General features: G+C 38.1%; 3 protein-coding genes across 4 annotated transcripts; 2 read left to right on the top strand and 1 right to left on the bottom strand.

Annotated features, from left to right (window-relative positions):
- The first annotated feature begins 85 nt into the window (after nucleotides 1–85).
- Nucleotides 86–4974, top strand: LOC119693231 (protein pygopus). Of its 2 annotated transcripts, none has more exons than XM_038116082.2 (3): nucleotides 86–372; nucleotides 650–2139; nucleotides 2383–4974. In XM_038116082.2, exons 2-3 carry the CDS (start codon nucleotides 800–802, stop codon nucleotides 2501–2503), a joined length of 1461 nt encoding a protein of 486 aa, XP_037972010.2. In that variant the 5' UTR covers nucleotides 86–372; nucleotides 650–799; the 3' UTR covers nucleotides 2504–4974. The 2 variants fall into 2 exon arrangements, with proteins under 2 accessions (XP_037972010.2, XP_037972011.2); XM_038116083.2 differs by having other exon boundaries at nucleotides 87–243.
- A 197-nt stretch (nucleotides 4975–5171) lies between these two features.
- Nucleotides 5172–7541, bottom strand: LOC119693232. Its single transcript, XM_038116084.2, has 2 exons — nucleotides 6526–7541; nucleotides 5172–6411 (listed from the first exon to the last, which is right to left on the bottom strand). The coding sequence occupies exons 1-2, from the start codon at nucleotides 7048–7050 to the stop codon at nucleotides 5794–5796; spliced, it is 1143 nt and encodes a 380-aa protein (XP_037972012.2). The 5' UTR covers nucleotides 7051–7541; the 3' UTR covers nucleotides 5172–5793.
- Nucleotides 7542–9298: 1757 nt separating this feature from the next.
- LOC125488448 (ejaculatory bulb-specific protein 3-like) lies at nucleotides 9299–13473 on the top strand. The gene is made up of 3 exons (XM_038115923.2): nucleotides 9299–9582; nucleotides 9810–9990; nucleotides 13303–13473. The coding sequence occupies exons 1-3, from the start codon at nucleotides 9577–9579 to the stop codon at nucleotides 13437–13439; spliced, it is 324 nt and encodes a 107-aa protein (XP_037971851.2). The 5' UTR covers nucleotides 9299–9576; the 3' UTR covers nucleotides 13440–13473.
- Nucleotides 13474–14293: the final 820 nt, after the last annotated feature.

Below are 14293 nucleotides of genomic sequence, written 5' to 3'. Positions count from 1 at the left end.
AAAGTGCGATCAAGTCAAGACAGTGCCCAAGCGAGAGTGTAAAAGTAGCATTACGTGACAGCACTTTAGCGTCAAAAGCGCCACCTGACGGCGAAACTATGTCCAAAAATACGCCGTGAATGTGGCGTGTGTTGTTTGGATTTTAGCTATTCGTAAATAAAAATGCTTTCTCTCGACTGCTAATTATAGTTATAAGTGAAAAATAAGTGGACAAATCCTTCTACTTAACACGGGGCCTCACATGTAAGGCAAATTTTGGTCATAAGAAGTGATCTAATTTTGGTATTTTGTCATATGTTGCACGCCTGCCTTGGGGTCTCGGAAAAGGACAAAAAAAATAATCAAAAATTCTGATGCTACAGTGATAATGCAGTAAGTTTTATTATATTATTTGGATCCCTTTGCATGAGATAAACCGCTAATGCAATTTTGGTGATTTTTATAGCCTCTTTTCATGCATTGTCACTGGTAGGTTACTAGCAATATTTGTCTGATGATGATTTGAGCATTTATCACCATATTTTCCTCAAAAGCAGAAACATATTGCGACACGACCACTGTATTATACTGACACGTAATGTTATGAACAAAATATCTAATATATGGTGTATTTTAATGTGTGGTAATTAATGTATGAATTTTGTTACAGAAATAGACAGCAGCAGTCTCCTGGCCCGTCGCCGCGGTGCCTGCACCCCAGGCGGCGCCTCGCGGGGGCAGTGTGGCTCAACTGAACTATGCCAGTGCACACAATGCTTAGATGCAAAGACTATAAGAGTTGAAACTACATTACAACACAATGAGTCACAATCTGGCGGGAATGCCACCATACAGGCTCCCGGGGCCCGGCCTCGGGCCACCAGACTTCAAGCCACCCATGGACAACCCCACCCCTCCCGCACCAGCACCAAGCAACCCCAAGAAGAGGCGGAAAACTTCAAATGCAAACAATGCCATTACTCCGCAGCCGCCACCAACAGCTCAAGACCTCCTACCTCCCCCACTCACAGGCTATGGGGATACTATTGTAGCCTCAAACCCTTTTGATGATTCTCCATCAACAGTTTCACACAATGGGCCTATGATGAGTCAGAATGGGCCTATGATGGGCCAAAACGGCCCAATGGGCATGATGGGACCAATGCACGGTATGGGAGGCCCTCCAATGAGGCACATGAGTCCCTTACCCCACAGTATGAGCCCTATGAATCAACAGATGCCTTCAAGAGGTGGGATAAGTCCTATGGGGAACATGAGTCCGATGGGCCATATGGGTGGAATGTCCCCAATGGGAGGGCCTAACATGGGAATGAGCAACCACAACATGGGCCCGGGCATGGGACCCTCAAGATCTATGGGCAGCCCCATGAGTCCAATGAACTCAATGCCAATGGGCTCACCGATGTCCTCCGGGCCAATGGGAAGTCCAATGAACATGGGATCAATGGCTGGAAGCCACATGAGTAACAGTCCTATGGGCCCCCCAATGCATAGTCCTCTTGGTGCTCAATCAATGAACGGGCCAATGAATGGTCCTATGGGAGGAGGCGGCCCGGGTATGAATGTTCCTCGAATGAATGGTCCTATGGGGCCTAGTTGTTCAAATGGCTCAATGGGGCCCAATAGTTCTATGATGTCATCTAATCCAATGCAAAATAGTGGAATGGGGCCTGGTCACTGCAGCCCTATGAGGCATGGAAGCCCTATGGGATCTGGAATGGGAGGTGGCCCTATGGGTGGTAATGGTCCTATGTCATCAATGGGTCCTGGGCCACCGTACAGTGGTGGCCACATGGGACATGGAGGTCCCATGGGGATGGGTGGAGGTGGTTCAATGGGCATGGGACCAGGGCCTGGTAACATGGGCAACTGTGGACCTATGGGAGGCATGAGTGGCATGAACATGGGAGGACCCGGAGGACAGAATGTGGGCCCTATGGGTCAAGGAATGGGCATGTTTGGCCCCAAGCCTATGCCAGTGAGTGCTGGTAAGGTTTACCCTCCTGACCAGCCCATGGTATTCAACCCTCAGAACCCAAATGCACCGCCAATATACCCATGTGGAGTATGCCACAAGGAGGTACATGACAATGATCAAGCCATCCTGTGTGAATCCGGCTGCAACTTCTGGTTTCATAGGTGAGTTGAGATCATTATTTATTTTATTTGTGTATTCTATAAAGCATTGATAGGTCTTTGGCCAACAGGGGCATACATAGGTGCCTAGATAAAATTAAAAAATCTGTAGGCAGACTAAAAGATTATTCTAATGCAATATCATAAAAGACCCACTGAATGGGCTGTTGTAATATAGATTATCGTAGACATTATTCCATTGACTTACATACTTAAAACTAAAGGGTTTTTTCTCCACATTTCCAGGGGCTGCACGGGTCTGACGGAGCCGGCGTTCCAGCTGCTGACGGCGGAGGTGTACGCCGAGTGGGTCTGTGACAAGTGCCTACACTCTAAAAACATACCTCTGGTGAAATTCAAGCCATAGCGACTCGCTACACCCCCCTCCCCACACCCAATACCTCCCCTCTGATCCCATCCTACATCACAACTATTTATTACATCGCTGCTATTGTATGCACGCGAGTTGTTGGCAGTTATGCAAGCCAGACATGGACACTAATGCAGTGACACTACTCATAGTTCGGACTTGTGTGATAGTTGTACGTGTGATGCACAAACAATGAACTTGGGCATAAGACTATAAATGTATGAAATCTATATTGTTAAGGATCTCATTTGCGTAGTTGCTATTTCTATTTTGTGACTGCTTTGTCAGTGATGGAGTGTGGAACCATAGATGAAAGAAATTATGACTTGAGATTCTAGGGTTACTACTAAGGTTACATCTACTACCCATTTTAGACGATTTAATTGTAACTGCACAAAAGGTGCTAACTTTATTATTGTCTATGAAATGTTTAGCTTGAGTCTGTTTATTATTTGTATTGCTTTGTGTCCACTAAGCACAAAATGCTTTGTTAGATATTTAATGGTTCAGCAGCTAAATGTACGAGTACAATCAACTTGTGATGACTTGTCTGCTGCTTAAATGTTAGTTACGAAATTTCATATCTAAGAAAAGCAATTCAATGTATCAGAAGTGTAGTTAGTGAAATATCTTGCAAATGTAACTGAAGCAATATGAGGTTGGGTGCCCAAGTCCTTTACTCTTGTGTGTTGCTATAGTCCTGTGCATAGTGTAAATATATAATGTAAAATTAGTTTTAAACGTTTTCCGCCTTATTAATAATGGTGCCCTACATGTGAGCGTTCAAACTATTTTGTTGGGATACCATTCTCGACAAGGCCTATGGCGTTGTTAATTGTGCTCGTAGGGTCAATCGTACTTACTTAATATAAGTTTCTTTCAGTGCCCTCTACAGCTTGTAACATTGCGCTAGTAACTTACATTGTAAATAAGATGAGACGAATCCATACGCTTTGTTAAATTTAAGGGTGTTGCATGTGTTTGTCAATTTCTTAAAAACTTTTTGAGATTTTTTATTGAATGACTAGAATCATTATTATTAAGACGTATGTAAATTAAATTATCTAGGTGTTAGCAATTGAGATTAATCAATGACATTCTCTTCGCTTGTGAATTGTAATACCGAGCCCCGAAGTCACCGGGCGAGGTAGGACTTATGAAAAGATACAATGTCTTCCAGGCGCTTAGTGCCTTGGATGTAAAGTGAACCATATTGTTATCTTTGAGTTGTAGACATCATAATGATCAATCCAATCAAATCAATGGTAACCCCTGAAACCATGTGATTTTTTATTTATTTATTTGGAATGGAATGAAAGAAAATCGTTGCATTACCATAGTGAATTCAGTGTTCTGTGACTCTGCCACACAAGTATAAATATTAACGTCTCTGTCCGTCTCCACGAGCGATATAATATCTCATAACGTGTCTGCACAGTGACATTAGAGTGGGGATATGGTGCATATAAAAAATTGTCCCATGCCCACGATTATTTCGCTCGTTGAGACCGGCCCTTGTAAGACACTTTTTGAAACACAAAAGTTTATTATGTAATGCATCAGTTTTTTTTTATTTAGATAAAATTTTAAATTCATTGTGTGCATATTGATCATTTTTATGTTGACAAGTACCTACTACCTACTTATATTTTATTGGAGATTTTTATGGTTTCTGAATAATTAATTTAATATTTTCATTAACAGACACAAGAAAAAAGAGATCTGATTAAATGTAAAACTTCATATCTTATGTTTGAAATGAAATTTAAGGTTGTCCTCCTAACATGGCCTTCATGATTATGTTTGTACTTAGTATTTCATGTTTTTGTAGGCAAGTAGAATGTCTATTTTATTTTCATAAAATTAGTTTTTAGTCTAGAAAAAATTGTATGATCCGAGTCATATTTGAGTCGTCTAGTCGGAATAGCGACTAACAAATTTTTACTCTTATGCATTGTAGTTGTAAGACTGTACATGTTATTTTTATAATTTCTACCTGAACCTTATTTCTATTTTTTGTAAGGTTTTGTTTTAGGTAACAGTTTTATTGATTTAACGTCGCCCAGAAGGACGAAACAATAACCACAATAGGGAAAGACATGATTTGTTTGTACATATAATTTTAAATTTTACTATTGCAGCAGCATAAACATATAATATTGTACAGATACTTGTAAGATTAATAAGTATGTTTCGCCAGATAAATGATTTGTTAGCATTAGTACTACTCTTGAACATCACAATTTGCCGCGGACACACAACTGACTGGATTTGTAAATTATAATTAATTTGTAAATGTTAATTGCTGTGTACACCCGCACTGCATATTGCAATGCCGCGGTCGTGTGCATAAGTCTTAATATTTTATAAAGTTCTACAGAATAACATCAGTGGTCTTTACTTGTGCATAGTTTATTTTGTATTATGTGAATATTAATAATAAATAACAAGCAATAATAAAATTGTTATTGAGAACTTTTACTTTATCTCCCGAACAAGCTGATTCTCATAAAAGTTATATCGAATCATAAAAAACTCGCACGAAGGACTGAAATTTACACAAATTTATAAGAGATCTAAAAATATAAAAAAATAGGTTTCTCTATATTTTTTTATTTATATTATGGGCATTCGTGTCCTACTCCTACTAAGAAATAAAATGTAATCGTTTTGAGTATCATATTTATTGACTACAGTTAGTCGGTATGGCATACATAATTCTCTATGTCTATATACGGAAGTTTTACACACATTTCAGACTTAAAACTTTATACTTTTTTTTGCTATTATTAAAATAGCTGTATCACCACAATAAAATCATAAAACATATTTTAGTATAATATACAATACCTATGTAACAATAAATTGAATAAATGCTATGAACAATAAATGATAAAGACTTACATGAAATAATACAATAGCAGGCATGAGATGATTAAACATTAATTATGGCATACTATAAAGTAAAGTAACAATACAAATCTGTCTCAACAGTTATAAATCATTCAGTCAGCTCAGCATAGATATATTATATTAAGCAATTGTAAGATTTTGTACTGCTGTTACAACTCCAAATAAAAAAATAGGACAGGACAAGTTACAAAAACAAAGTATTTCCTTAAACACAGAGCTCCTTACTTATTCTAGAAAGTACCACAATCTCAATTAAACAAACCAAACCTTTACAATAGTAGGTATAATAACAGTGCTAGATTTTTCAGATCCTTGATAGTTAACATTGCCTTAATATCTTTGTCATGTAACCAGAGATTAGAAGGATTTAAATTTTATCCATAGTCTGTCCCAAAAGAAGTTAATCCCTTATTTTGGATAGCAAATGTTACAGCTGCATCCATGAAATCAAAATGATTGGCGAAAATATCATCATTTGTACTTGTATTCTCATTCATGTCTTCATTGTCGCTGGAACCATCAGGATCGGGGAAAAGAGAGAATGGGGCAAAGGGATTAGGCTGGAACAAGTTGCTGTTTGACCCAGACGTGTCATTGCCAGGACAGGAGCACGAGTCAGTTAGAACATGGCTGTTGACTTTATCACTTTGATCCTCTTTCATGGTCTCATTCATACTTTCATCATCATACAGTACAGGACTACTCGGAGGTGAGGGGAACACATTGTTTTTTGAAGATTTTGATTTATATTGGTGGTTCTTATTGTCCTCTTTAGTGCTAGTTGAAGCATTGGATGTGTTCTGTAGCCCGTGTGCTGATATTGCCATCAGGATACCTTCATTCTCTATGCTGTTATCTCCAGGAAGGTTGTTTATGAATTCAGCAACATCCAAGGCTAAGAAACGATTGCTGTCATTTTCAGTTGGCATCGGAGTCACCATCCATGAGTCTAGGACTCTGTTGATTGTGTTATCCACAAAGCCTTTGGCCATCTGAAAGTATACAAAAAATAAACTTTAGTTTATAATTAACTTATGGTAACTAAGTGAGAAGTTGGTATTAGTCATTACATTATGTACTATCAGTGTGACATCATAAGTATTTACCTGTCTGGCCTGCCATCTAGCTATGCATTGGTCTTCACTGAAACTCGGCGATTGGTGAACCATGGACATAGGAATTGACACATTATCTCTACTGCTATAATCTGAAGAATTATGAGAGGCTCCACCAGTTTCATAAGTAGACACATAACGGGGATATGAGAGCTTCCCCGGGGAGATGTTAGGACATGGTTTCAGAAGAGACTTATCAGAATCAGTAATGACAGAGTCCAAAGTGTTGAAATCTTGTTTGAGCAAGTAGTCTCCCAAAATTTCTAGATTTTGTTCAGTATTGCCCACAAGGTCATTGGAGTCATTCTCACTGTCTGAGGAAGTGCCTGCGTTGTCAGGATCGCGATTGGCCGTCGAGGGTTTGTCTGTTTCACTGGTGTCATTCCTCAGGTGGTATTTCCCCTTGACTTGCCACGCAAAGCGCGCTTTCTTGAGTGGGCGATCAGAGCCTGCTGCTACGTCGCCATTTTCTTGTCGTTTACAAGACGACTCGGCCTCGGAACTCGGCTTGCTCATCGTAGAAACATCAATATAGGTGATATTGATATAAATATCGACAACTTCTTCACAAGTAAACAAACATTGACATCGCTAATTACGACCATATGATTGATTGACAGCAGTTAATTAACTCCGTGAAAATAAACATTTGCTGGTTAACTGGGCTTTAAACTCTATGATGTAGATGGTGTTGAGAGTTTCAGTATTACTTATTATTGAAAACACTGTTCCAAGTCGATTAATCCGCGGAAATCTGATCAAGTCCGAACTGAACAAAAGCTTCGTACATTTACACAGACGTCCCAAAGGACGCAACCTATTGATTGCAACATGCTACCAAATACTTCTTTGACTTCAATTTCATGCTATTATCTTGTTAGCTAGCTTAACTGAACGGGAAAAAAATATAAAAAATTGACACCAAAATAATGGAAAGTTAAAAGTAAACAGAATTAATTAAACTTCCCTCAACTCAACAAGACTCCGCAATTAAGTAGTGAAGTACTACAAGATTTTTCGGTATTTACCGATGAAGATTGGACCACAAATTCTAATATGTTGTGTGGTAATATACCTACTATAATAAAACAAAAACTAAAGTAACATATGAATATTTATATTTATTTCTAATTTATGGAGTTAATACATTTTATTATTTTTCTTGGGCGCAGCAAAGCTTTACCGTTGATTTATTTTAGCTCCCATCACTAGTCACAATAACTTCGGCTACTCGCTGATAGATGTCGCACCGTTCTATGAAAAAAATACAGACAAATTGAGAACTTCCTCTTTTTTCGGCCGCTTAAAAAGTAGGCACTCAAGACGGGTTTACTTACACTGGAAATAAAACTTCACATCTACAAAATTCAAGGATTTACATACACAGGAGTTACTTTTTTCATTCGTTGCACTTAGCTCTACGAATTTATCCCTGACACGAAGAGCCAGAGATAGGTAGGTAGGTACTTAGTTAGGTTTTTCAATCTTAGGGACGCCTGAGTTATTTATGCATCTCATTCTTGTTTTGTAAATAAATTTATAACAGGGCCTATATTTTATAAAGTACTAGCTAATCCTGCGAGCTACGCTTCGCCTTAAAAAGTTTTCCCGTGGGAATACCGCGATAGAAAGTTGCATACTTATGTGTTAATCCAGTGTGTTAGCTAACTCCATACCAAATTTCATTAAAATCGGTTCAGCCGTTATGACGTATAGAAGAAACACACATACACACACACTGGACACATACTCACAAACTTTCGCCTTTATAATGGGTTAAATGTAGGATATGTGTCAGATATTAAATTAGTTACTACGTACAGTCCAACTATAAAGTCGTGAAAACGGAAGTGGATCCTAACTAATTGTTTAAGATCGTTTTTAATCGATCTGTTATATTTATTAAAGGACAAATCCGTTAAAAATCCATACTCAATCGGTATTTTATTTTTAAATTGTATGTAAAAGTAAGTAAATAACTGATGATCATAAAAAGTCTTAGCAAAATCGCACTCTCAGGACTTTATAGTTTGACTGTAAGTGATATCTAAGTACCTACATGGTTAATTAAGTAGGGCCCCTACTTACTTGTGTCTATTGGATAAAATTTTAAATGATGGTACCTAGGTTTGGTTTATAGTTGTATCACAAACCCACCACGTCCCCACTGCTGAGGCACGGTTCTTCTTCCAATGAAGGAAGGGTTATAGAGGCCTTTCACCACGCTGGCCTGGTGCGGGTTGGTGGACCCCAACATAAGCAAGCTTGTAATAAGAGAGTTGTCGGGTAAGTTGGCTACCCGACTGTCAGATGTTTTCAAGCTGCCGATGCTGGAACGCCTCTGACTAGGATTAAGGACTGCTGCCTAAAGAGCAACCGGTGGGACCCACAGCTTAACGTGCCGGCCGAAGCACGGAAGCCAACCACATGCAATCGGTCACCCATCAAATTGGTAACCGTGCCATGTTGCTTAGCTTCAATAATCAGTTACGATCACTGAAGCTAGCTCAACTACGGCTTCGGTAGGTATGATGTTATTTGCCACAGTGCCACAGTATGTATGGGTTATTTGACCATCTACAAATGATATACCGTTGCTACACTCTACTTAAAGATATCACACAATGGTCGGTTCAACATCTGTACCAATGAGTTACTTATTACCATATTAAACGACAATAGCCGATTCTTAAAAAGGACTAGCTATATATCTACTTACGTTTAACTCATTAACATAAGCTTATTACTCACTCAACTAATGACAATTTCTTCGTACACTGTGTGACACGGTCGTCAATATCGAATAATGTCCTATTCATTTCATAGGTCGTAGCCCTAACGACTTCTTGTTAACTTAGCCCTATTGACGCGTAATCGAACAACAAAAGAGGGACACAGGATAAGGCCAACGTCGGTCATTTGGTCACCAAACGCAGTCCGAATTGACCGCATCCTGGGGCTTAGGAATTTTAACTCGACAGAAAAATATATTTGCCGCCAATAGTGAAAAAGTTTTGTGTAAAAGTGGTTTACAGCCAGATCATGAAGGTTGGTATTTTGGTTGGGAGCAGTGGCCTGTTTTGTTAATATCATACATCTACTTATGGTTAATGTTTAATTTGTGTCGCAGCGCAGCGTTGAAAATGCCCTTTTTTACAGTGATGGAGATGACTCCATCCGCGTAACATTTAATTTAAAAGCTATTAGAGCATTATTGATGCTATTTTAACTACCTCTTTACCCATAATCAAAACATGGATTTCTATTGGTTTCAGAACGTAGTGGTCCTCTGTCTGTTTTGTTCTGCGTGGCTGGGTTTGGTCTCGGCGTACCCAGTGACTCAGATGACAGACGCCCAGTTGGACAAGACGCTGTCCGACAAGGCTACGATGCAGAGACATCTCAAATGCGCAATGGGAGAAGGTCCCTGCGATCCTGTCGGCAGAAGATTACGAAGTAAGTTAAAACTGATTAAATTTTAACACACCGCTAAGAAACCCTCATGAAATGCATTTATAACTTCTTACATGAGCAACAATTTGTTCAATGAAGCTGTTTTGTGTTTTTGAATATACTTACAACGTGCCTGTAATATGGCTATCGGATAGCTGATATATCTACACAGATACATAGATAGATACATTATTATAAACATAATTAGGTACCCGAGTACAAATATCTGCCTTTAAACTGTTTAAACACATATCTGCGCCGGCCGGGGATCGAACCCGGGACTACGGCATAGCAGTCAGTATCACTACCACTACACCATTCGGTTGTCATGACATGAGTTATGAGGAGCCTTTGGTGATCCTAGAACAAAGGAGATTATGTTTAGGTATATAGGTAGGTACCTTTACATAATACTACCTACGCTCTAGCTAGAATGTTGAATGGATGCATATTTTTTTCCAAATTACAACTTAATACTTTTTGGTAGTATGATTTTGTAGCTGACATGACATGACCATGTAGCTGACATGAGATTTTTACGCTAATTAATACGCTAATTAATTACCTACGAGTTAATTACCTAAGTACCTAATTTTATCAATGACATCATTAATACTAGAGTGGGTAATGATTAGTAGGTAAGGTAAATAAATAAAGCAAATGTAAATAGGATTTACCAACTTATTTGCATTTTGTTAAGTAGTACCTAGATATTATAATTAGGTACTTAATTATATTTGTAAGTAGGTATACCTTGCTACTTACCTTGGTTACTGAACACTTAAGGAAGTTATTAAATTAGGGTAGCAATAAAACGAGTGACTGTAAATTACAGTTCTAAGTGTCAAAATTAATTAATTTGGGTTATAGAATTACTAAGTGAGCGACTGACTGCGAGTGACGAGAAATCAACAGAACAGCAACTTACAAACATTAATTTGAGTTACTTAAAATACAAAATGAGCAGCTTCATAATATTTGAGCGACCTAATATTTGTTTGAGTGTCAACGTTACGTCCTGCATTTTTTTCAATATTTGGCAAATGTATTTTTTATACTGAGCGGCATTTTATCTTAAATGAAGTGTTTCCAATACAAAAACCACTTTCAAAAATACACTAATGAGCAGAGTATAATGAGCTCACATTTAAAAAATAAAAATAATATGAAATAACTATTTGAAAAAACACTATTCTATTAGTTGGGAAATTTTATTATTGAAATATAAGGGTAATTAAATAAAATAATGTACTCCATAAAAATAATGTAATATGCATGCATTTATTTCAATAAAATGAACAAAAATTTAAATAAGACGCTTCAGTCAACTAAAAAAAAAACTTGTTATTAATACTAAGAAACATTGATAGGTATGAGGAGCCTACTACTCATCGTCACTGGTAAATAAGTGCGGGCTTGGACTTATTGGGCCGGCCTCGTTTTCTTTTTTGTCCAATGGGTATCATTTTGCTTCCAGTGGTGGTGTTGTTAGTTTGAGCCGAATTGATAGCCCCAAAACGTGTTTGCATACATATCTATTGAAAATTTCGGGACAGTCGCACGATCCTTTTTGCCAGTGCATTTAAAAATCTGTAGTTTTCATTAAAAAGCGTATCAAAATAAAAAAACATAAGCCCTCAAATAGAATATCAGTATCCAATAATCATTAATAAAGCAGCATACAAAACTTTGCTCAAAGTGAACTTTTTAGTAGTTCGCTAAGTATAACCTCACTTAGAAAAATCGAATATATCTTAATATTGAAGTTGCCCTCTCTGTATTTCCAGTCGCTCACTTAGTAATTAAGTCGCTCGGATAAAATTTTAATATCTGAAATGGATTTATCACAGTCCACTTTTTGTAAGCTCGTTCTGGATTTTATTATAAATCAATATTCGTCGTCAGTTTAGTTAATTTTTCGCTTACTCAAATTCATACCGCTCAAGTTATTAAAACAGTATGTCATCATCAGTCGCAAAGTTTTTTTTTGTTCGCTCGTTTTATAATTCCCCATTAAATTATGCACATGAATTTATTATGCAAGTAAGTAGCAAGTTTAGACAAAAAATAGAGTAAGTACTTACTTACCTACTTAATTTATTTATGAAGTAAGTACACAAACGTTACACTTTCGAGTTTAACGTGTGGCTTACCCTTTGAGGATTAACGTTGTCGCCAGCCAATTTATGTCATTCATTTTAGTATCTAATGAAGGTCTAGCACGGGGCCCGGGCGGAAGACGCTACGGCTAAAAGTGACAAAAGTTTAGCGTCGGCGGCGTCGCGCTCGTGAGTGAGTGAGTCCGAAGAAAGCCTTTGTCACATCTTGACGTCAGCGTCTTTCCCTCCGTTAGGGTCAATTCAGAAGTACCACAATGAAGATAAAGACAACACAACCACATCGACATTTTGTCGCTGCCACAACGCAACTGCAAAAAGCCGCTGCCACACTACTCACACGTAACCACAGCTTGACCACATTATGTCGCTTCGACGTGGTGTGGTTGTGGTACGTGTGAATTGATGCTTATAGGCCTTCAATTTTAATTACCTTCTAAAGTGGTATGGTATAGAAATATTAATACGAGGGAGGTACTTACCTATAAAACAGGTGTTAGGAAGTAGATCAGAGATAAAGGGCCCTAGGGGGCCCTATACTCAACTGTGATGATGCGGCTACCAAAACGAGGCTTGGAGGTTCTACAAACGTCAAAAGTATGAGTTATTTAGTCTCGCTACTGAACGCTAGGGGAGCGAATTTTTTCATACAAGGAATCGAATCGAACTGCGAATGCACATATGTCAAATTTGTCGGATTTAATCACTACGTTTAAATGATGAGGTGTAAAGTTAATCGTTATACGCAATCCAAAGAATTGAGTAATAATGATTTTATACTTTTTGATTCGCACATCTTTTCATTTCATACTTGATTTGGTTTCATGAAAATTGATTTAAGTACACTTGGGTTCTCTCCTCATCTATTACCTCACCCAAACAACTTATAAATAGATATAACTTAATATTCTTACCTATTCTATTATATTATCTGTGGGGGTGTAAGTACTTGCACCTGGCGCTCTCGAGTGGAACCTTTGTGCATTTAACCAAGGTCTAAACTGCCTTCCTAAGCTTGGACCATTTCCCACCACGTTGGTCCACAGCGGGTTGGTGGTTTCACATACCTAGATGTGCTAAATCTAGATATGCAGGTTTCCTCACGATGTTTTCCATCACCGTCTAGCGTGAGAAGCGGGCGCTTACCCGACTGAGATACCACCGCACTCAAACCTCATTTGCATTATTTTCCTTCCAGCACTAGCGCCGCTGGTGCTCCGAGGCTCGTGTCCGCAGTGCTCGCCGCAGGAGGCGCGGCAGATCAGGCGCACCCTGGCGCATGTGCAGAGGAATTACCCGTGGGAGTGGGCCAAGATCATCCGCCAGTACGGCTGAGGCGGTGGTCTAACCGTTTGTGGCGCTTCTGTCCTGCCCTACTGCTAATAACTTAAGGGACAATTTCTTGATAGGTGGTTAACTTAGCATTGGTAAAAAAACCAACCATTTGTTAAAAACCAACAAAAAATATATATGTAGGTAGATACTTAGTTGAACTACGGATCAAAAAACCGGCCACAGGTTACTAAGTATTACATGGCTTGCTCCTTTAGAACATCTCGATTTGGTAACTAGACAATGGTGTTGATTGCTATCGTTTGCATCACATAAATTATTGTAAATGGCAGGACAGAAAGTATAAAAATTAAGTTTACAGGGCGCAGTTTACCTCATTAGAAAGTACTTTGTTACGTATTTTATAATAAGTGATGGTAATAGCAGTACATTATTGGTTATTTTGACAATGCAGTAGAGTTCGATAGTTCAATCCATGTGACTTGGCCAACTTCCCTGTGTACTTTTATTTATTTTATTGTATTGTTTTATTGGTAGTTACTAATTGGATCGTTTCTTTCAGCCAACTATAGATAGAGACTTAGATACATGAATAAATGCAACTTTTAGGCGACTGAAACATTCTCAAATTTCGTCATAACAGCTGATTTTAAGAAAAAATCGTCATTTTTGGTCATGTTACGTGAATTGCATTATACGTAATTCACTATTTGAAATAAGCACTAACTTGGTACCGAAATTGGATGTAAAACAATTCTATAAGTACTAGTTAATACCAGTATCTTGTAAAATACCATTTTATTTATTACATTCATTTGAATATTAAAAAGGTTTTTTCTGTTAACTTACCTGAAAATTTGTTGGTAAAAAGTGCCAAGCAAGATAGTATATATAGT

The sequence above is a fragment of the Plutella xylostella genome, chromosome 21, assembly GCF_932276165.1.
Source record: "Plutella xylostella chromosome 21, ilPluXylo3.1, whole genome shotgun sequence".
NCBI lineage: Eukaryota > Metazoa > Arthropoda > Insecta > Lepidoptera > Plutellidae > Plutella > Plutella xylostella.
The sequence above is the reverse complement of the archived record's forward strand: the minus strand, read 5'-3'. Positions and strand labels throughout refer to the sequence as shown.

Bases quoted from the DNA above. Each gene is read 5' to 3' on its own strand.
- LOC125488448 (XM_038115923.2), top strand. The intron at 9,991-13,302 runs GTAAGTTAAAAC...TTTTCCTTCCAG, and splicing joins TGTCGGCAGAAGATTACGAA to CACTAGCGCCGCTGGTGCTC.
- LOC119693232 (XM_038116084.2), bottom strand. From the start codon at position 7,050: ATGAGCAAGCCGAGTTCCGAGGCCGAGTCGTCTTGTAAACGACAAGAA. The intron at 6,412-6,525 runs GTAAATACTTAT...GTATACTTTCAG, and splicing joins CTAGATGGCAGGCCAGACAG to ATGGCCAAAGGCTTTGTGGA.
- LOC119693231 (XM_038116082.2), top strand. From the start codon at position 800: ATGAGTCACAATCTGGCGGGAATGCCACCATACAGGCTCCCGGGGCCC. The intron at 2,140-2,382 runs GTGAGTTGAGAT...CCACATTTCCAG, and splicing joins TGCAACTTCTGGTTTCATAG to GGGCTGCACGGGTCTGACGG.